The sequence below is a fragment of the Aspergillus versicolor genome (genome assembly GCF_001890125.1).
Source record: "Aspergillus versicolor CBS 583.65 unplaced genomic scaffold ASPVEscaffold_4, whole genome shotgun sequence".
NCBI lineage: Eukaryota > Fungi > Ascomycota > Eurotiomycetes > Eurotiales > Aspergillaceae > Aspergillus > Aspergillus versicolor.
Window position 1 is genome coordinate 1809861 of NW_024467527.1, and position 20775 is coordinate 1830635.

The 20775-nt window shown below is 51.2% G+C and overlaps 7 protein-coding genes across 7 annotated transcripts; 4 read left to right on the forward strand and 3 right to left on the reverse strand.

Moving 5' to 3' along the window:
* Positions 1 to 24: 24 nt before the first annotated feature.
* On the forward strand, positions 25 to 2819 carry ASPVEDRAFT_52575 (uncharacterized protein; the record flags this gene model as incomplete). Its single annotated transcript, XM_040814656.1, has 5 exons — positions 25 to 33; positions 110 to 214; positions 280 to 950; positions 1006 to 1227; positions 1277 to 2819. 5 exons carry the CDS (start codon positions 25 to 27, stop codon positions 2817 to 2819), a joined length of 2550 nt encoding a protein of 849 aa, XP_040667427.1.
* A 1319-nt stretch (positions 2820 to 4138) lies between these two features.
* Positions 4139 to 5942, forward strand: ASPVEDRAFT_130945 (putative MFS transporter; the record flags this gene model as incomplete). Its single annotated transcript, XM_040806770.1, has 3 exons — positions 4139 to 4559; positions 4624 to 4870; positions 4928 to 5942. 3 exons carry the CDS (start codon positions 4139 to 4141, stop codon positions 5940 to 5942), a joined length of 1683 nt encoding a protein of 560 aa, XP_040667428.1.
* Positions 5943 to 6432: 490 nt separating this feature from the next.
* Positions 6433 to 7611, forward strand: ASPVEDRAFT_130298 (lysophosphatidic acid acyltransferase LOA1; the record flags this gene model as incomplete). Its single annotated transcript, XM_040806706.1, has 3 exons — positions 6433 to 6463; positions 6523 to 6766; positions 6834 to 7611. 3 exons carry the CDS (start codon positions 6433 to 6435, stop codon positions 7609 to 7611), a joined length of 1053 nt encoding a protein of 350 aa, XP_040667429.1.
* Positions 7612 to 7955: 344 nt separating this feature from the next.
* Positions 7956 to 9952, reverse strand: ilv3 (dihydroxy-acid dehydratase ILV3; the record flags this gene model as incomplete). The annotated part of the gene is made up of 3 exons (XM_040814657.1): positions 7956 to 8323; positions 8401 to 9806; positions 9885 to 9952. The coding sequence occupies 3 exons, from the start codon at positions 9950 to 9952 to the stop codon at positions 7956 to 7958; spliced, it is 1842 nt and encodes a 613-aa protein (XP_040667430.1).
* A 447-nt stretch (positions 9953 to 10399) lies between these two features.
* Positions 10400 to 12482, reverse strand: ASPVEDRAFT_130414 (putative protein kinase; the record flags this gene model as incomplete). The annotated part of the gene is made up of 2 exons (XM_040806722.1): positions 10400 to 10947; positions 11006 to 12482. The coding sequence occupies 2 exons, from the start codon at positions 12480 to 12482 to the stop codon at positions 10400 to 10402; spliced, it is 2025 nt and encodes a 674-aa protein (XP_040667431.1).
* Positions 12483 to 14134: 1652 nt separating this feature from the next.
* Positions 14135 to 14791, reverse strand: ASPVEDRAFT_83200 (protein transporter TIM23; the record flags this gene model as incomplete). Its single annotated transcript, XM_040817331.1, has 2 exons — positions 14135 to 14158; positions 14213 to 14791. 2 exons carry the CDS (start codon positions 14789 to 14791, stop codon positions 14135 to 14137), a joined length of 603 nt encoding a protein of 200 aa, XP_040667432.1.
* A 373-nt stretch (positions 14792 to 15164) lies between these two features.
* ASPVEDRAFT_28327 (THADA/TRM732 family protein) lies at positions 15165 to 20640 on the forward strand (the record flags this gene model as incomplete). The annotated part of the gene is made up of 10 exons (XM_040810098.1): positions 15165 to 15331; positions 15405 to 16366; positions 16424 to 17384; positions 17433 to 17672; positions 17723 to 17951; positions 18012 to 18322; positions 18374 to 18888; positions 18939 to 19079; positions 19132 to 19757; positions 19816 to 20640. 10 exons carry the CDS (start codon positions 15165 to 15167, stop codon positions 20638 to 20640), a joined length of 4977 nt encoding a protein of 1658 aa, XP_040667433.1.
* Between the last annotated feature and the right edge of the window lie 135 nt (positions 20641 to 20775).

The following is a 20775-nucleotide window of genomic DNA, read 5'->3' on the forward strand; positions in this document are numbered from 1 at the left end:
GTATCATGCGCCGGTTACAGAAAAATGGACTTTGTATGTTGGATACGCCCTCACCCGACCTGCACGCGCCGCGCTCCCCCTATTGTGCTTCTCCTAATCAAAACGATAGTGGTCTCGAATAATAGGCGGCTCCCGCTCATTGCCAAAGAGCCCGCGGTCTGCTTCCCCCACGGAGCGACTTACATCTTTTAAACGGACGTGTAACACACTGCAGGTCAGTCGCCAGAATCCACATGCGCGTCGTTCGCCAAGTTCCTAACATTATCTGCCCCTCATTAGCAAATATGGCGCTCCAGCAATGCAGCAGTTGCGGAACAAGCAGCCATTGTACACGCGCGCAATTGCATCGACCGCCTCAATTCTGTCCTAGGCGATGAATCTCGTGGCCCCGCGCCTCATCCATGTCTCGCCTATGCCTCGTCCTCTCAGATCTTTGTGACCGTTACCAAACTTGCGCTCTCGTCTTACGATGAAGCTATGCTTCGTTCAGCGACGCTCCTCTTTAATACTCTGATAGATTCGGAGGTTGACGGTGTTGTCGATAACCGGCTATTCGCGCGCGCCTTGGTAGATTTGGTTCGTCGGGCGGATAAGAAGTCAGAGGATATTGAAGGGCGGCTCGTGGAATTGCTGTTTGGCGTCGCGAACAACATTCGTCTTCAACCTAACATTCTTCCCGCGTGGTTTGCTCCCCGATCGGATGACGATGATCAGAGCACTAGTAATGTTGAGTTTGCGGGTACCATGAGGACGGACGATTTCCCGTTGTTCTATGTGCTGGTGGAATATGTACATCATGCGGGAAGGGCGGGTGATTTCGCTCGAACCGGACTCCTCTATTTGATAGAGACGGCATCGCGGTCAAAGGATCTGGAGCGATGGTTGATTGAAAGTGACCTGGCGACATTAATGGCCACCGGATTAGGTGCCTTGTACAGCCAGCTGGGCAAGTGAGTACTCATGTTGATCCATCAGATTGAAGACGAACTAACATTTTCCGCGCAGCTTAACGTCTGGTCTTGAGGAAGACTCCGACGTACCGCATATCATTTCACACTCAGACCACGCGCAGCAGGAGACGGCGCTCCCTCCTGCGCTTGGCCTGTCGATGGATTCCTTCATGGCCTACCTCTTGTTCTGGCAAGATACAATTGATCATTGCAAATCGCCCGAGGTGGTTGCAACCTTGTTGGATCACTTCCAGGTTTTGTTCCTAGAACAACTACTGTGAGTTCTCGAAAATTCATTCCATGTGCGGCTACTTATGACCGAATAGGTATCCCTCATTGTTAGAATCATCTGATGTCGAAGGCGGCTCTACAGCTGCAGTCCTCACTTACCTTTACCGTATCCTCGCTTCGGTGGATCAGGAAGACCTGGTCCAGCGGATTCTTCATTTTCTGCTCGCGTCGACCTCTGATTCGGACGCACAAATCGCTGAGAAGAAAAAGAACATGTCCGCTAGTCGGCGAAAATCTCTCGATGTGCTCGCTGCGTTTTCGGAGGAGGCGGCTCGTCCATCACCATCCCTTTTCAACTTGAGAGACCTCGCCCTCCTTGGCTTACGGTCTACGAACCGTCCGACTATCCTAGCAACATTGCGCCTGTTGACTGTCATTCTGCAGCGACATTCTTCCTTTGCGCGATTCTTGATCCGAACTATTCCCGGGCAACCCGCCAAGCAACGAACCGTTGGCGCACTGAATGCGGAGCTAGAGCAACTCCTGACAATGGCCACATCGATCATGGATGAGCCAACGTTGGATGAATCCTTTGAAAATTATCTGAAAGACGCTTCGTGGATGCTTGAATCACGGCTTTACTTCCCCCCTCCCGGTACTGGCCCGGGAGAAGTGGTCCCTCTTGAGATTCGCCAGGATGATCTGATCGTCGGCGAGCTGTTAGACTGCCTAGAGACATTTTTTACTAATACGGTGATTGTGAACTTGGCCTTGACGGAAGTTCTCATGAGCATTGCATCGTCGAACCTTATGGCACTCGACGGATGGTTACTTGTGGACCCTACAAAGTACAGCTATAGCAGGACTGAGGGTGCATTGAAGACGGACGATATGACCGACATTCTCGATCAGGTACACTCAGTTTACCAGATGCCATCCTGGTCCTCTGCCGATGCGCCTGCCCTTACCAGCGTTCTACTGCGACTTGTTGAGAAAGTACAAGAATGGCGAAGGCAAGTTCCGGACTTCGATATCCTAGTAGCCGCACGTCGAGACTTGTTGCACGAAGCAGAAGAGTCGCCTAGCAATACCGAACAGATTCCAGCCACCTCTACTACAATCTTTTCCGCAGACCGAAACTCGTTAAGTACACCGCGTAAGCCGCAATTGGGCTCCGAGCCAGGAACACCGCGTGGCCGACGTGACCTACGAAACATCACGTCTCCGCAGCGCAGTATTGTCGGGTCCCCGCTACGAGAACCTACAACATTCCACACGCCTCCTCCGCCGAATGACTCTGAGGACCGCTCTGCTGTAGCCGAGGGACTGCGCAAGCGATTGGCCACGCCGTTTTTCCCCAAGAGCGAAACGCCTACCAAATCCGACTCGCCTATTGAAGATGGCGCGCAAGAAACAGCCGAATCAGGCCAAGCGGCGCCTGATACGAGCACAAATGCAGTCGATGATGGGCAGAACCCGAAGGACGAAACCGCAAGTCTCGGCCACGTCCTCACCAACGTCGTAATTCTGTACGAGTTCCTCTTGGAGATTTCGGCAGTGGTCCAGACCCGCGGCACCCTCTTTGATGAAGCCGGCTTCCAGGATCTCGGCTTGGCCCCGCAGGCTGGTGACCTGTGAGCTGTGGTTGTGTGATTTGGCGTTCGTGGCTGGACCAAATGCGGCGCCTTGCTTTTAGAAGAGATTAGAAGCTTTCAGAAGTAGGCTACATAGTTTGCCATACTGTATCATAGCCGAGTTTATACATACGTACATATCACTAAGGTAAAACAAGCAAACCAGGACAATACAAGGACGAAATTCACACAAATTTCCAGATAGCCACCCAACGGAAGACGGAATTATTATATTTTTCCCTGATTCAAATAGTTCCAACTCTTCCTTGTCTCATCTAGTCGGAAGGTTGTTGACCATGCCATTCAGCACATCGCCCAGAAGCCTCTCGACCAACCTCTCGTGGGACTTGTTTAGAAGCATGTTGAAGAACCTGTCGAGTATGCTATCCAGGACGTCATCATCAAGTAGCCGCGAAGGCAGCTTGTGGATCTTGCATAGAAATTCATACAGCGCGTCCAGGATCCTGTCAACGACGTAGGGGGCACGAGAGTGTCTGGACATGGTGAGCCAGTATGATGAAGAGTTTACCAGTATGTAGTTTAATCTTCAGCCTGTTCCAATAAGTGGAGATCGAAGAAGGCTGCCAGAATAAATAGTCGGCCCCAATAATCATCTGCAGGCAGTGCAGTAAGCAGTTTCAGTGGCCGCAGTCTGTTCGGTGGAGAAGAAAGAAAAGGGGCAACGATGGGCAGCACTCAATGGGCCTTGAATCCACTCCCGCAAGTTTATTCTTCATAGTCTACTTGAGACTTGACAGCGCTGCAACCCCTGTGCCATTGTCCATCATTGTGACTGACAGGACGTCCTGCTCCAGTGCTTTGTTCTTCAGTTGCCTTGTTACAAGCATCAGCACAGCAACTGAATCATCTTTAATTAGCAGCCAATGGCGGGACCACTCGCCCCCATCTGATGGCTGAGATTGCGAACGCCCAATAAGTCTGTCCTGAGTGTCCTCAGCTTGATTGGCACTAACTGTGTCGTTTTAATTATTGGTGCTGCTCCGAACTCCGGATGCTCATCGCTCTGCATATAAGTGCTCCTCGCCCAAGCCAACTCTCGATCTGACGCTGCACTCCTGCACCTCCGGTCGCTCCGCAGGGAATTCAGCCACGCCCCCGACTTTCGTCCTTGCGTGGCCCTTATTTCAGGCCTCCTGTGTCACTGTCTTCCACCAGACCGTCTGTCCCCTGGGCTTCAATGGACCTTTCAATCTCCTCTCTTTTACCCTTTCTCTCCCTCATGTGAGGCGACCGTATATATAAACATCTAACCGATTCTATTCTTATCAACAAAGCGGCGGGGATATTCAATGGACAGAAACCATGTCGTCTGATTATCAGCACCAGCACCACCCATACCGGGACAACAATGACCGCGACGAAGAAAACGCTCCGTTTCTGTCCCAGCAAGATGGTGAGCGTAGTGGCCACGCCCGCGGCCACTCGCACTCCTCTGTTCACTATGGGGAGAAAGGAGGCGTGGTTATCAACGGCGCCATCCGCTCGCGACTCATGGTTACGCTCCTCGCAATTGTTCTAGCCGTTGAAGTTGGCTTCGTAATGGCCGGCGGCCCAATGACCCGCATTTACGAAGCGATTGCCTGTCGTGAGCATTTTTCCGAGTTTGATCCGACCAAGATCGGTCCCGATGGCCAAGTCGCGGAGGAGCTGTGTAAGGGCAAGGAAGTCCAGAGCGAGGTCGCTGCTGTGAAGGGGTATATGGAGTTCTTCGAGGGCGTTTTGAGTGCGTTTCACCATATTTTTCTTTCTTTTCTCTTTTTTGTTTGAAACTAAGCTGATCCTTTTAGGTGTTTTCTTGGCTGCGCCATACGGTCTTCTCGCGGACCGATTTGGTCGCAAAAAGGCGCTCTGTTTCGGCATCCCGGGGTTTATTCTCAATTGTGTGATTATGTTCGTTGTCATGTGGTTTTCTGATATCTTTCCGCTGCGCGCGGTATGGGCTTCCTGCTTGACTTTTGTATTTGGCGGTGGGCCAGTTGTGACTGTTGCTATTATCTTTACTATGATGGCTGATGTGACGACGGAAGATGAGAGGTGAGACGTCACTTTAATCTGCCTGCTCGGTTTGAATGCGCGAGCTAACTGTACCAGGGCGACGATGTTCTTCCGATTCGGCGTCGCGAGCATGGCGGCCGACTTCGTCTCTAGTGCCGCTAGTTCGTGGCTAATGGTCTTTAACCCCTGGGTTCCTCTGATAGTTGGGTGGAGCGTTGTTATTGTGGGCGTTCTCTTGGCCTTGTTCTTGCCCGAGACGAAGAATGCCGTTACTCCTCGTTCTTTTGGGCCAAGTCGCGATATGGAGCTTGACTCGCTAGCCTCTCCGAGCGGAGTGCGCAAAACTTCCGTTTCATCGGAGAAGTTCACTGCAGACCGTGATGAAGACGATGCAGATACTCATTTCAGGAACGGACCAAGACCGCACTCGATCTTTGCTGCATTGGGCAGCGTCTTCAGGTCATATCTCAAGCCGTATGCCTTTATTTTGCGCTCAAAGCGTGTCCTTCTCCTACTATCCTCGTTCTTGGTATACCGACTCAGTCGCGGTTCCTCGTGGTTTTTGGTTCAGTATATCTCTGCGCGGTATAACTGGACAATTGCCCAAGCAAACCTACTGGTTTCCTTCAAACCGGCCCTAACGATTCCTCTCTTCTTATTTATTATCCCTGCCATCAGCAAATACAAACTGAAAGGCATGAAATCCAACATGAAAGACCTCCAGCTCGCCCGTGCAAGCATCATCTTCCTCGCGGTAGGCACGCTAGGAATTGGACTTTCTCCAAGCACTGCAGTGCTTATACCCAGTCTCGTTGTGCAAACAACGGGCTCTGGATTTGCATACCTAGCACGGTCGTTGATCACAACCCTTGTGAAGCGCGAAGAAACCGCGCGGTTATTCACTGTCATCGAAGTCCTGCAAGCTATCGGCAACGTTATTGCCAGTTTGTCCATCACGAATGTTTTTCAGATTGGACTTGAATTGGGAGGTCCGTGGGTTGGTCTTGCGTGGATGATGACGTCTACGGCATTCTGTCTTGTTGGCGTGTCTATTTGGACATTTAAACTGCCTTCTACGGCGGAAGATACGCCCGAAGACCACGGAGATTGAGGCCCCTTGGGCTTGGATTCGATGTATATATAGTGATTTTTGGATGTATATATATATTACTGCGCTGGATACTACTTTATATAGACTGTATAGAGCCTAAGATTGTCGTTTCATCTCGGTGCCATCAGTAGTTCGCCGGATAACTACGCAACTTAGCGGGATGTACCTGACCCGCCGTACGGCGCCTGAGGCAACAAGGCTGCGACTCACATGTTTAATTTCAGGTCGGGCAAATATCGCGATAGCTGTTCATCACAAGTTCTCTACCACCCCACGGTACTTTCTCTCTTTCTTGCAACTAGTCGCTGGCGCTCTCTTGGTCTCTGAAAGCCCTTGCCAACAGGTCGTAAAACAGCTCCGTTCCTTCCTCGCAAGCTCGCGAGAGTTAAAACACCCCACCGCAAGCCTGCTTACTGTTGCAATGGCCAAGTAGCACAGCTTCGTTTGCACCGTTATCGACATATTATTTATTTTATTGGCATCTCTCCCCATGGAAAAATACTCCCAGTTTCGGGACCGAGGTTTGTATACCCATTGAAACATCCATATCTTGTACATCCCAACTGACAGCTGTCATTAGGCTCCGGCATCGCACCCTTCCTTCCTGTCCCACTACAACCCGTACCTGGCTGCTGTCCGCTGCCGATACGCGCTTTGCTATTCTGTCTACGGCTCCCATTTTTCATATTCGCTTGTGTTAGTTACTTCCTCGTCCTGCGATGGCTCCCGATCGGATCGTTGGGCAAAAAGGCGGCTCTGTGGTTTATACTGGGGATACCCAGCATATGGTGGGTTGACCTTCAGGTAGACGGCGTACGGAAGGGGTAAGTTCTCTGACATTCTGAAAAAAGAAGACGGGGGCATACGTACTGATTGGTCTGCTTATTTTAGCCACCTCTCAAGACAACAATCTCGTCTCCCTGGCCGGGAATCTGTCATTGCGGCCTCGTTTACCTCCCCCATTGATGCGCTCTATCTCGCCGCGATATTTGACCCCATTTTCACGGCGTGTTATCCCACAACGCGGGAAGTAGAGCAAATATCGCTCCTATCGGCGATTTTGCGCGCGTTTGCCTCGCCTCAGCTCTATCCTCCACCCGGCGCGAGGACCATGAGCCTCGCCGCGCTGGAAGCCAAATACCGTGGCCGCCCTATTGTCGCGTTCGCGGAATGTACAACCACGAATGGGCGCGGCATTCTTCCGCTGTCCCCAGCATTAGCCAACATCGGAAGCAAGACGAAGGTCTTCCCTGTGTCCTTGCGCTACCAGCCCGAAGACGTAGTCACTCCGCTACCAGGCTGCTACCTGAGTTTCATCTGGGCCCTCCTGAGCAAGCCAACGCACTACATTCGCGTGCGCATCGCCGAACCCGTTAGGATCGGGGGCGAAGGCGGCGGTGGTCGTCAACCTGGAGTCAGGGAGAAAATGAAGGATTCGACATACGATACTAACTTTTTTGATGTGTTGGATGAGGTAAGTGGCTCCAAGGGTGGAGCGGTTTCGTCGAAGGAGAAGCTCGAGATTGACCTTAGCCCTGCTGAGAAGAACCTCCTCGATACCGTTGGGGACTCGCTGGCGAGGTTGGGCAGGGGGGGCCGGGTTGGACTGAATGTTGCGGATAAGTTGGCTTTTATCAGGTTGTGGGCGATGACGGAGTCGACATGGTAGACCCTACCAAGTGATATTATTATCAGTTGCTCGGATTTGCCTGTGGGTTGTACCTAGGCATTGGAGTACAACTACTGTATAAATTGCAGCTCATGCATACACGTTCTATAATAATTACTACGGCCTCTACCAAGAAGTAGTAGGTACCTACTTCAGGACATATAATGAATGAAAGCAAACATCAGTAGGGAAAAGAAGAAACGCTTTTCTGTTCTCTAGAATCCCACCTCCAGAACCAAAACCAGCTAGCCAAATAAACTAGGCCTATTAAACAGAATACTGTACTTGAAGTATACCATACATCTGAATCCAAAGCTCACCATCCATACCACAACAAAAGTCGTTTACTCCAACGCATCCGTAATACAACCAGCGCTAGCATCCTTCACATTCCGAGCATACTTACCCAGCGTCCCGCGCAAGTTCAACCCCGTAACAGGAAGTTTGCCATCAACCCGATCCTGCTCCCACTGCTTGCGTCGCTGCGCAAGCTCCGTCTCCTCAACGTAGAGATCCAGCACGCGGTTTTCGGCATCGATGGTGATTTTGTCGCCGTCGCGCACGAGACCGATAGGACCGCCGACGGCGGCTTCGGGAACGATGTGCCCGATTAGGAACCCGTGGGAACCACCGGAGAAACGGCCGTCTGTGATGAGAGCGCAGGTGTTGCCGAGGCCGGCGCCCATTAGGGCGGACGAGGGCTTGAGCATTTCTGTGGATTCGTTAGTTTGTTGATTGATTGACGAATAGGGGAGAAAGAGATGGGATTTGGGAAAGGACGAAACGTACCAGGCATACCAGGACCGCCCTTGGGGCCGGTGTAGCGGATGACGACGACAGTTTTCTCGTCCTTGGTGATTTCGTTGCGCTCGAGGGCCTCGATGAAGAGGTCTTCGTGGTCGAAAACGCGGGCCTTTCCGGTGAAGACAGTGCCCTCCTTTCCGGTGATCTTACCAACGCAACCGCCGGGGGCGAGAGAGCCGCGCAGGATCTGGATGTGGCCAGTTTCCTTAATAGGGTCGGACATGGGGCGGATTATCTTCTGGTCGGCGGGGAAGTCGGGGACCTTCTCGAGGTTCTTCGCGAGGGTTTGACCGGTGACGGTCATGCCGGAGCCGTCGATGACTCCTTCCTTGAGGAGGAATTTGAGGAGGGATGGGGTACCGCCGATGTTGTGGAGGTCGGCCATGACGTATTTACCGGAGGGCTTGAGGTCTGCAAGGAAGGGGGTGCGGTCGGAGACGGCCTGGAAGTCGTCGATTGTGAGCTTGATACCGACGGAGTCGGCAATGGCGATAAGGTGGAGGACGGCGTTGGTTGATCCACCGGTGATGTTGACAACAATCATGGCGTTCTCGAAGGCCTGGCGGGTCAGGATGTCTGAGGGGCGGATGTCCTCGACCAGGAGGCGTTTGATGGCCTGACCAGCCTGGAGACATTCATCGTACTTGGCCTGGGATTCGGCAGGGTTGGATGAGGACCCAGTGAGGGTCATACCCATGACTTCGATGGCTGTGGCCATCGTGTTGGCTGTGTACATTCCACCACAGGCGCCGCCTCCAGGGCAGGCGTGACGGATAATGTCGAAACGCTCAGGCTCGTTGATCTGGCCCGTGATGTACTGGCCGTAGGCCTGGAATGCGGAGACAATGTCAATGTCGGCGTTGTTTTGCATTGACGCGCAACCAGGCTTGATAGTTCCACCGTAGACCATTAGACTGGGGCGGTTGACTCTACCCATGGCCATCAAGACACCGGGCATGTTCTTGTCACAACCGGGAATACTGATGTTGGCGTCATACCACTGGCCGCCCATAACGGTTTCAATAGAATCGGCAATAAGATCACGGCTTTGCAGCGAGTATCGCATACCGCTAGTACCCATACTGATACCATCACTAACACCGATAGTGTTAAACTGATAACCGATGAGGCCGGCCTTCTGCACTCCTTCGCGGATGCGGTTGTTCAAATCCAGAAGGTGCATATTGCAGGGGTTGCCGTTATACCAGACCGAGGAGATTCCGACTTGGGCCTTGTTCATATCGGCTTCCGAGAGACCCGTGGCGTACAGCATAGCTTGGGAGGCACCCTGCGAGATCGGCTGTGTGATATGGCGGGAGACCTTGTTGAGAGCCGGCTCATCGTCGGTAGGGGAGGCTTTTTGCCGGGGGAGGGTAGTAGAAATGGGTCGACTAGAGGTAGCAGCAGTCAGTACAAACACAATTGAGAGACGCAGTCACCTTATAAGCGTGCAATGGGTGGTAGCATACATGGAAGTCCGGATAGCCAAGCTCCGGAGAGCAGAGGGCACGCGGCCCCGAGTCTGAGAGAGAAGCATTGACGTCTGCCCGGATCACAGCTGGATGCTCAAAGATCACACCGCACCACAGCTAGAGCTTAAATAACAGGCAAGATCGAAAAAAGACCTCGGAGTTCTGAGCGAGGGAGGAAGAGAAAGTCAGAAAAGTTGAGGGCGATCTGAAGTTCCTCCGCAGCGAGGTCGGGGCCGGAGTTGGGACCAGTCTCCCCGGGCGCCAATCAGCGGTGGGGCTTACTAAGGGCCGCAGCAGCAGCGGGAACTCCACTAACAGTTGCTTGTTTATGGTGACCAGCTTACCGGGAATTAATTCAGGCGTATAATAATAATCATTTCTAAGGGTATAAATCAGATCTAGCCAAGTATTCGGCGTTTGCGCCGACCTAGTAATCATGCGTCACATGGCATAAAACACGAGAAAGAACAGCAAAGACAATATTACAGCAAAGAAGACGCGAGAGACCAGCTCTAGGGGACTTCTTTGTCGCCTCGCTTCAGTCCACCAGGAACATCAATCGCGTCCTTCACCCACTCCATAGCCGCAATTTCTTCAAGGGTTTTGCGCTTCGTATTCCGCTTCAAAAGCGACTCAACACACTCCCGGGCACCCTCGAGTTGGCTGCCTTTCTCGGGGTCCCATTCACCATCGCTGTCAGCATACCGGTACCAGGACCATTCACAGCGGGCAATACGGTGTGGGGTTCGAGCTCGAAGTTTAGCGGGGTCACCCCGAGTTCCGGGCAATGCATCAAAGGGGAGTCTGCTCTCCATCATAGCGTACAGCAAGACTCCAAGCGCCCAGCCATCGGTGGACCGTCCATCGTACGGTTGTCCCATAAGAATCTCTGGTGCCGCGTAGTCTTCACTTCCACACCTGGTTTGGAGAAGAGGGCTCTCGGGGGGTTCGGGTATACGTCTAGAGAGACCCAGATCGCTGAGGGTTATTATGGCACGGTCATAAGTGCGCCAGTCCGTGATCTTCTGCAAGGATTCTGCAGGAAGATTCACAAGAACGTCTGTGAAAGTAGCCAGTCAGTATCTACCGTGGTGGAAAAGCAGATAGGAAAAACCTACTCTCGAGTTTGATATCACGATGGACCACGTAATTCTCATGCAAGTGGCGTACAGCTGCCACTAACTCCGCAAATATACGGCGGATGAGACCCGGTGACATTGGCCTCGTGTTGTGCGAAACGACTTCGAACAAGTCACCGCCGGGACAGTAGTCGAGGACAAGAAGGGCGCGCTTTTCGTCGCTTCCAAAGGCCTTCAGTTGCACAAGTGACGGGTGGTTCAGGGTCTTCAGGATTTCAACTTCGCGCTTGAGCGAAACCTCCAATCGCTCCTCATCAGCTCCACCCGCCGGTCCGTGATCGATGATCTTGATTGCAACTAATTTCTGGGTTGCGGGGTGACCGTGCCTAGAGTCGCCAGTTCCTTCGATCTCTACACGAACAGCGAGAGAAACCTGGCTGAATGTCCCGTGTCCAAGCTGTCGGAGCTTACGATACAGCCGCGGCTGCTGGGTCCGAATAGAGCGCACCGAGTAGATTTCATCTGCACCTTGTGTGCCAGACGACTGGATGAGGACCGGTTTGTTGTCGTCAATCCCGTATCCACTGCTTCGTGGAGGAGAAGGCGGCCGAACTGTAGGCAAAGCGATACCCCGATGGATGGCCAAGTATTGCTCTCGGTGCAGGTTGTTCGATTTTGAATCCGTGCTGGAAGAGGAAACAATCCCCTGAGGGAGACCAGTTCCAGAAACAGCAACGGGGCGGGGCTTAATCGCAACACTTCGACCTGGTGGGACATACTCACTTAAACTACGATTGCGCGCATGTTTTGGGACCGCCGGGGAGTCCAAGATCTTCTCAGTACTAGGTTTATCCGTGGTTCCAGAGGTTTTGCCGCGAGATCGAGGTTCCGAGGTTCCAGACAAGGATAACTGCGATGGGTCGCTGGGTCGCATGCCCAGGCTCGAACCAGTCCTAGAGGCGATCGAAGAAGTCCGGGATAACGACTGCGAGTTACGACGCGGCGGAAGTTTCCATGGCGAAGCGCCTCCAATCGGCGACGGTAAAGGTGTAATATCTCCCATGGCTATTAGTTGAGGAGAAGACAAAAGAGAAGCTGGAGATAGGGAACCCCCACTATGACTTGGTCCAGCCATCAAGGCCCGTAGACTTGGCGTACGATGCGGAAGGCTGCTTGCAGAGGTACTATGGTGGACAAACAAGTCGGCCTCTCTATGCGGACTCAGCCGATGAGGGCTTGAATGCTGAGCCCCCGAGATATCGGTGCGAATCTGCAGGGATGGGAGAGCGGCAGCATCGTCGTGCTCTTTATACGTCACATCCTGAATGGAGACGTTGGACAAGTTGTCGGGGGATAAAGGCGCAAAATCGGGGCCGTCACGGCCTGGACTCAGTGAAGACTTTGAATGAAGCTCATTATCACTCGAAACCGTTATGGCGCTAGACCCGTGTAACTCGGAGTGGTGGACGACAGACCCTGACCTATCGGTCGGTGGAGGTGATTCCGGGTGAACCATCGAACGGGTATGAAGCCTAGAACGCTACATTGACATTAGATGACCCTTTTCGTCGTTAAACGACATTTAACGAAGCCAGAGCCATACTTGCGAAAGCGTGCGGGTGAGACCGGCGAATCTTCACAGAGCGCCTCGGACAAAGCCCTGAGGGTGGCACTGAGGTTGAAGAGGCCTCAAAATAAAGGGAAGGTGAGCGAAACAACGATAATGACGGTTCAGCACATCAGTAAGTTTCAAACTCAGAAGTAAGCGAAGCGAAAGGGCTTGAAGCCAACAGAAGCGCTGGCAAGCAAAGCAGGAAGGAAGTTGAAAGCGCTGGCGGTTGGGGGGCTGGTCCGGGTCAGGGCCTAGTAATATGAAAGAGATTAAGCCCGAATCAAATCAAGCCCGGCAGCGACGTAATCTGCGCGCAGACCCGGTAATATTACGGCCGTATATTAATAGCACCGGCGGCGTAGTTTAAATCAAGCTCCTGCATGCTTGCGTTTGGCGCTTTGATGTTGAAGGCTCAAAGCAGGAAAATTTGGCTCGTTGGGCGGGGTCAGCTGATTCCTTGATTGCCCTCTTTCGTTCTGTCGACGTAAACTGCGGGCTGTTCCGGGCGTTTTTGTCGCTCCTTTGGGCCTAGTCGTCCCCGCATCAAGGAAAGGCCCTGAATAAATCGCCACTTCCGGCAGGTTAATTTCCTGTTCGGGCCAGGCGCCCTGCCAATCCGCGCCGACATCGTGCCCCAGCGGAAGATTCCCGTGACCTCGCGCGACGGACAAAGTCTACGTAGTCTCGGAGATCTTAATCTCACCGGCGGCTACTGCAGATACTCACTTCGCTTAGTCTGGGATGATTGGGATACTGCAAGTTTTGTGATCTATCGACTGTGAAAACTTAAAAAAGCTAATCGCTGGAAGATTACCGCAGGCTGTAACATACCTCGTACCGGCCGGTGTAATCGATCGACACTATTCGCAACGCTACTAGTAAACACTGTTTGTATAGCCGCTCCAGGCACATTCCCATAGCTCTCTGCCTGTCCAAGTATTTCGACAAAAGAATTTGATCCTGTTTAAGAAACCGGCTGAGATCTACGTTACCGGGCGCGTCTACGTTTGCAGGAGCCGGCAACATCTCGAACCAGCCCTAATTCCTATACTATCCACTGAAATCGCCCTACGACGCCCTTGTTTCAGATCCATTGACCATGGCCCACGGTGTTGATTCTTAAAGTCGGCATCCGGCCAATTAAATGGGGCCAGCTGTGCGGCTCTAAACTGACCCCCGGTTTTTATATCGCTGGCAGACACGACAGACCCAGATGACCTTAAAGATTTTTCATTCGATGCTCCTGACAACATTAAAGGCGCTTGGTGAGACGGACTGAAACCTGCAACAGTTTTCGCCAGCAAGAACACAAACACAGGAGTCTGGTATATGTACAGTAAAATTTAACAAAACCGATTACCATGCCCGTTCCCAAAACCATGGACAATGCTTTAAGACGAATGCGAAGCGCCAGAGTGAAGAGAGTTGTGAAAAGGCAAGGCAGTCGTTCTAATACACAGTATATGAAGATATAAAATTAAAACACCTCCCCGCTGACCGAAATGCAGCAAACGAGTAAAGGCGGACGTCAAAAATACAGTCGGGCATGGACGCGTTCAAAGAACAGCCTTCTTCACCACCTATAATGCCGTTAGCCATTGAACATTGCGAGATACGGGTTCAATTCCACTTACGCTCCATGTTCCAGCAACACCGGCGACAATGCCGCCAGAGATCATCATAGGCTTGAGTCCCCGGGTACTCTTGAACACCATACCACTGATAGCGCCGGCGGTAATGCTGTTGGCAGCATCATGCTTCCCTCGGACATAGCCAACAAATGAATTCAGACCGTTGTATACCATGGCCACCACGCCCGCGGAGTTTCCAAGGAAGGGACCTCTCCGAGTAACCGAGTTCAATACGCCGTTCAGGCGAATCTTGGGGGGCGCCGTTACTGGTGTTTTTCTCAATCCTTCAGCCAATCCCCATGCTCCTCCGAGCCCCAGCGCTGCAATGTAGGTCGTTCCGGTTCCGTAGCAAAGGTCATCCGACCATCCTCGCGATGGTAAAACAGATTCTGAGCCGGGGAGCTGATCAAGGGCGGAGTCTTCAAGTGTGATGTAGTCGAGGGTATCTTCGTTCAAGCCAGCTAAAGGGTGAAGGCTCGAGGGGTCGGGAATGGCAACCTCGGAGAGGAATGAGGTGGCATCCGGCGCGTCGAAGTTATCCTTGGCCTGTTTGCGGCCGCTGAACGAATCCCAGATAGACATTTTGAGCGAAGGAAAAGAACTGAATCAAGTCGGTAAAAGAATACAGGTTCGAAGAGAAGAACGGGAAAAGGAGATGAAAGGGGCTGATGCAAGCTGCTGCCGGGCACTGATGCTCTTGGACGTCGCCTCCGAGTTCGCTTGGATTCGAATTCTGAGGAATCGGGAATAAAAACTTCAGCCCCGTGATCAGCCGGTCGCCCGGTGGCCGGAGAAATGATATGCCGACGCTAAACCCTTTCGGTAGACCCACCTGGAAAATCCACAAGCGGCAAAAAGAGATGCGATCCAGAGATGGCGGGGATTGGGCTGCAAAAAGCAACTTGTTCGGTGAAATTGGTCGCTATCGACCGGCTCGTTCGTACGGAAATGCTCCATGGCGACAGTCATGGAAAATAAACCTGACCGCAGGGCCGAGGCCACCGCCGGGCCTATAGACATGGAGCAGATCTCTCAAAATATACAAATACTGCCCGAAGCCACCTTAGACAAAATCGCCAAGGGCCCTCTGGTGAAATTCACCCTTACATGCGACGATATTGAGTAAGACTACGTCCTCGTATTACTAGCTATCTGACCACTCTTGCTGCATACAAATTTCTGACGCTATCTGCAGAAAATCAACGAGAGTTTTCAATTCGCTGTTGCAAACCTATAGCTCAGCAGTCATCTCTCATGCCCATACCACAGCTGCATGCAATGCATTGAGCGCATTTCTCGACGCGGCTTTTGTTTCGCAATGTGAGGGGACTCGACTTCTAGCTCGGTCCCAGCAGACTATAGTCCCGATCTTTGACAGTTTCTTGGCTCGATTCAAAGATGTAAAGCCTAGACCTATGAAACAGGTCCTAGAGTCACTTGCAACCATCATAGCCAAGTCTAGAAATGAGACTGGAAGTGGCGAAATTAGGAGAGAGCTTGTGGACGCTGTTCTTCCTGCCATTATAATTGGCGAACCTCGATCTCGAATCAAAGCCTCTATCAACGCCTTAGAGGCATTATTGCGCAAGAATGCCATTTCAGCAATAGAGTTAATCACCCGGATAGATTCCTGGCTTCTGCGCAATCCAGGACACTGGCCGTCTGTGCTTCGGGAAGAATGCCGGACATCCGCAATAGACATCTCTCGATTTTTGGACAGATCCCCCGAGAACGCAATTTCAGAGATCCAGTCCGGCGAAACGGCTGTTCAAATCCTCATCCTAGGCTTTTTGAACCGCTCAAAGTCTTTCGACCTGGCAGCATCATCCGGAGAACTGATGACCATGTTCTTTCGGAAGTTGGAACAGACGATCGATTCTGGCCCGCTCGGTGAAGGTAAAGAGCGGCTTGCTTTAACCTGGGTCAAGCCAATCAAGTATTTTCTGTTGCAAAACTTTGAGATGCTGGAGAAGCTATCTAACTATATACTTCTGCGCTTATTTGGGCTCGGCACAAATAGCTTCCGGTGCTTTTTAGAAACGTTGCCGTTGAACAATCTCCTTTCTGGTGACATGGGCAGCTGCTCGTTAAATGAATTAACTCTCCTGTTCGAATGTCTACAGATAGGAAAGAAGATCGGTCTAGTCCACGATGACCGTAAGTGCAAGAGAACAATGTGACTCAGCAACTCTTTGGCTGACTCCTTTTTTTCAGATTACTTCACGAAATTCCAAACGCAGGAAGAGCCGCCGCTGATCTTGAAAAGTGAATTCATTGGCCAATTCCTTTTTCATCATGATTTCAGTATCAAGATGGCAGCCCTTTCTTTGCTAATCACGGCGCCATCTACTACTAAACCACTATCCTCGACTGCTATCAGGGTTATCATAAAGAGCTTGCCATCTCTCCACGCAGAATCTGACCCCTGCACAAGGGGAGAAATCTTGAGCATGGTTCGTGGGTTGATTGTACGCTTGAAGGGTGGCATTCTTGCAGATATAGAAAATCCGGTTGAGCCCCGTACCACATTAAGCAAGAAACAGCCGATTGTGTTTATCAGAGATGATGTTGAAACTCGGTCATGTTTGAATAACTATTTGAACTTTTTGGCAGCGGACCTACGAACCACAGCTTCTTACCATAGACACATCATGGCTTTGAAGACCATATACCTTTTGGTCGAATCTGGCCTGGATGAACGCTACATTGGCGCCACGTCAAGCAAGCCTGAACACCGCCAAATCAGGTGGAGATTCCATATGGAGATTTTCGGACCGGCGCTTCAAAGATTGTTGATTGACCTTTTGATGGACCCATACGACGAAGTACGGGGAATGGCCCTTAACCTCTTAAAGCTATTTCCGAAACCAGTACTTCTTCATGCCGCTGGAGCTAACAGGGAAAGACCGGAGCTGATAATTGCCGTGGCCAAGGCAGAAATATTGGCAAGCAACACTAGTCGGGCTGACCATGCCGACACTGTTGCCCGGTTATATCAGTTGGTTTTCTATACAGCGGATGCAAAGGATCCGAAAGGAACTGACTGGTGGAACACGAAGCTGGGAGTTGTTGAATTGATCCTAAAGAAACTCGAGGACAAATTATCCTCTGCGGAGGGTCTTTTTAACTCCTCCCTTCGCGATGCGCCCCTTCACGGCTATCTTTGCGCGTTACGGTATGCTATGTCCGTTCCAATTAACTGAGTACCTAGCTGATGTTCTAGATACATTATCTCGTCCCCTAAATTCTATTCGTTGGTCTCTCGTGAAGGAACCGATAGCCCAGAGAACTGGAAATCAATCCATACAAGGATCTCATCGATATGCGATAGGATATGGGAGGAAGTGAAGCCTCAGCTATGCATTGACTCCCCTGAAGGCCACGCCGCTGAGCCTATTGAGGATCTCAAAGTCGGCCCCAAGGACATTCTCTCTTACTCGTGGCGTGCACTACGAGAGTCTAGGTAGATTGTCCCTTCATATTCATGTCCATGGCCAATACTAACAAATACAGTATGCTTGTGCATGCAACACTGTCCAACAAGACGTACGGACCAGAAGGCGAATCTGGCTTAACAAGAAGCGATTACGAGAAAATAGGGAGAAGCAGTTTCACGCAACTTGCAGAACTCCGTCACCGAGGTGCTTTTTCTACGGTGGCTCAAACATTCTCGACGTGTTGTCAGCGGTGCGGTCAATCAAGTAACCCCGAAATTGCTACGCTCCCAGGGCTTTGGTATCAGGTGCGTCAACTCGATATTAACTCTTGAAAAGTCGAGCTCGTTATAACTTATTCCATACAGGAAGCGAAGAAGATTATTTTCGAGAAAGCTTCAAAGCTCACCCGACGTTCAGCTGGTCTACCAGCTCTAGTTGGGGGCATCTTGCTTTCAAACCCAGGCGGCCCATTATTCCAACAAGTCCTTCAAGAACTTCAAGATGTCGCTCATTTGCCAGCTCAGCTTGGGGCTGAGAACCAAACTGTGGAGTTGCCTCAAGTTCACGCAATGAATTGTCTCCGAGAGGTAATCACCAACGCTCGACTTGGACCTCACACGGAAGGCTTCCTCATGCCTGTGCTGAACCTCTCAGCGGAGCGCATGGGATCACCAATGTAAGTGATTCCAATCTGCCCTTCGCCTTAGATATATTCTGACCCGTCTAGCTGGGCGCTTCGTAATGCTGGGCTGATGCTCTTCCGTGCCTTGATGAACCGCATGTGCCGTAATGACTTCCAAGGATTTGGTGGCAAATCTGGATCAGAACCTGGATCGAGGATCTCATTCCAGAAATATCCTGGCCTTGTGCAGTTGTTATCCAAACTATTGGCTCCGCCGCAGAAAGACAGCGAGGGTGAACAACCTGATAGCACTATGATGACCGAGCGAGTATTCCCAGCTTTGGAACTGATTGCCGAAAAGATCCCCAACCCTACGGATACAGATGATCCTATGCTACTTGCCCTTATCCGGGAACATCTGAAAAGCCCCGTTTGGGGTATCCGCGAGCACGCAGCCCGGGTTTATACTTCGCTATTGGAGCGTGGAGATATATTGGATGAGATCGAGGTGCTTCTTAAAGCACGCGACACCGAGACTCAGAATTACCTTCATGGTGAATCTCTGTGCATCAGATATTCGCTTCGCCGGTTTGCATTCGCACCTTCAGCCTTTTGGAATGGTATGTCCTCGCTGTCCACGTTTATGTGGCAATTTGCTAACTTATCCCAGAGCGTATTGGAGACGTCAAGTCAACTATAAAGTCCATATTTGCGGCATCATATGCTTTCTCTAAATCGCCATTCGTGCAAATAACCTTGTTAGAGATGCTAACTGACGCCGTTGAAAGGAGCCTGGAGACGGGTGCTGAAGGTAGGCTATGACCGTGTCCTATGATAAGCCATCAACATTAACTTATAAACAGTGGAAATGATTGACCTTCTGGACTTTGTTTTCGACACATACGAGATCCCCGAAACTGTGGACTTCGTATTCGATTCGAGCAACCCGTCATTCACTACCCTAAGCACGACCCGCGCCTTTTCTCTTCTTCGCAGAGAGCTCGCCTGGGTTACAGTTTTGAAAGCACTTACAAAGGGTGATACGAAGAACCTGGAGCCATTCGTGCAGAAAGTGGCTACATTCGACCCGAACGCCTGCCAATGGATACTGGAAAATCTCCACGAACTGCTTGGTGCCAATGATGGATATACCGAACCATTGGTCAAGCTTTACACTTCGCTCATTCGTGAAAATGTCCCCTTGGAAGTCAAGACACCTGCTATCTCGAATCTTGCATCCTACATCCAGGTCGCGCTTGAATCGGAGCACACAGCGCTTCAGACATCTGTGTTACCCTGGAATGATCTAGCTGCGCAAGTCAAGATTGGCTCAGCCGAGAAAGGGTTCAATAGAGACAGAGCAGATGCGGACTTACAATTGGAAGGATGCATCGTCGGCTCGAGATCCGTCACTCCGGGACAGCAGCTCTCGGGAACAGAGATCCAGGAGTGGGCTACACGGCTGCGGTTCGCATTGGCTGAAGAAACAGTATGTGCACGCTTTGGATTTTGGTATTTGGAAATATTCTAACGCTGGAACTACTTAGGAATTTTCCACTCGTTATGCGGCTGCGACATCCATTGCTGCATTCGCTCGAGCTTACCGCCCGCTGGGAACACCACCACGAACAGATAAAGTGTTCCTAGACATATACCTGAGTCTGTATGATCTACTGAATGACGACGACGAGGAGCTGCGTGATATCGCTGCCTCGACCGCCTCATGGGTTCTCTCGTACTCCTCAGTCTCCCCTCAGAAAGCAGTCACATTGTCGCCATTGAACGCAAGCGAACTCTTTGCCAAGTTTATCACGGATAACTACGCGGATTCGCAGCTTCTCTATACCAGAGCCATCCGGTATATCCTAGGTCTTGAGCCACGGATCGGCGACTCCAGCAACAAAGCAAGCCCCATGTCGGTTTCCAAGGTTATTGCTGAGCTTAGGAAGGAGAGTACTGTTCTCTTTGAGGAGGAGAAACAAAACCTGTTCATTGAGGAAATTCGCGAAATAGATTTGTGGTCGGGTGTAATGACTCGATTGACGAAGGCAGCGTATGATGAACAGCTACTGAGGGATGTCTTCGACTGGGTTTCTGAAGGGTTAACGAGTTTTGCTGATACACTTGCGGGCCCTGATGGGGAGGATGGATTAATAGGTTGGATGGCGAAGCCAGAGTCGTATACCCTTGGAGTGCGTGTTGTTAGTCTTGCGGGGTTGTTGATTTCAAAGGCATTCAGCGCTCTTGGTCTTTTGGGTGACTCTCAATCTGTCATTGAAGAGAAACTGGAAACGCTGTTGGAGCGTGGGAAGACTGGTTTGTTCCATGCTGATCTTTTGTCAAGGATTGAGGTGGCTTTGGGGCGTTTATAGATTGAGAATAGATAAAAAGTTATACATACCATAGAACCAGGCTGATTTGGGCTTGCAAATATTCCTTAACTGGGTAAATATCATAAGTAGTCAAGTAGCGTCAACATCATTATTCACCGCGAGGGTGGTCTGTAA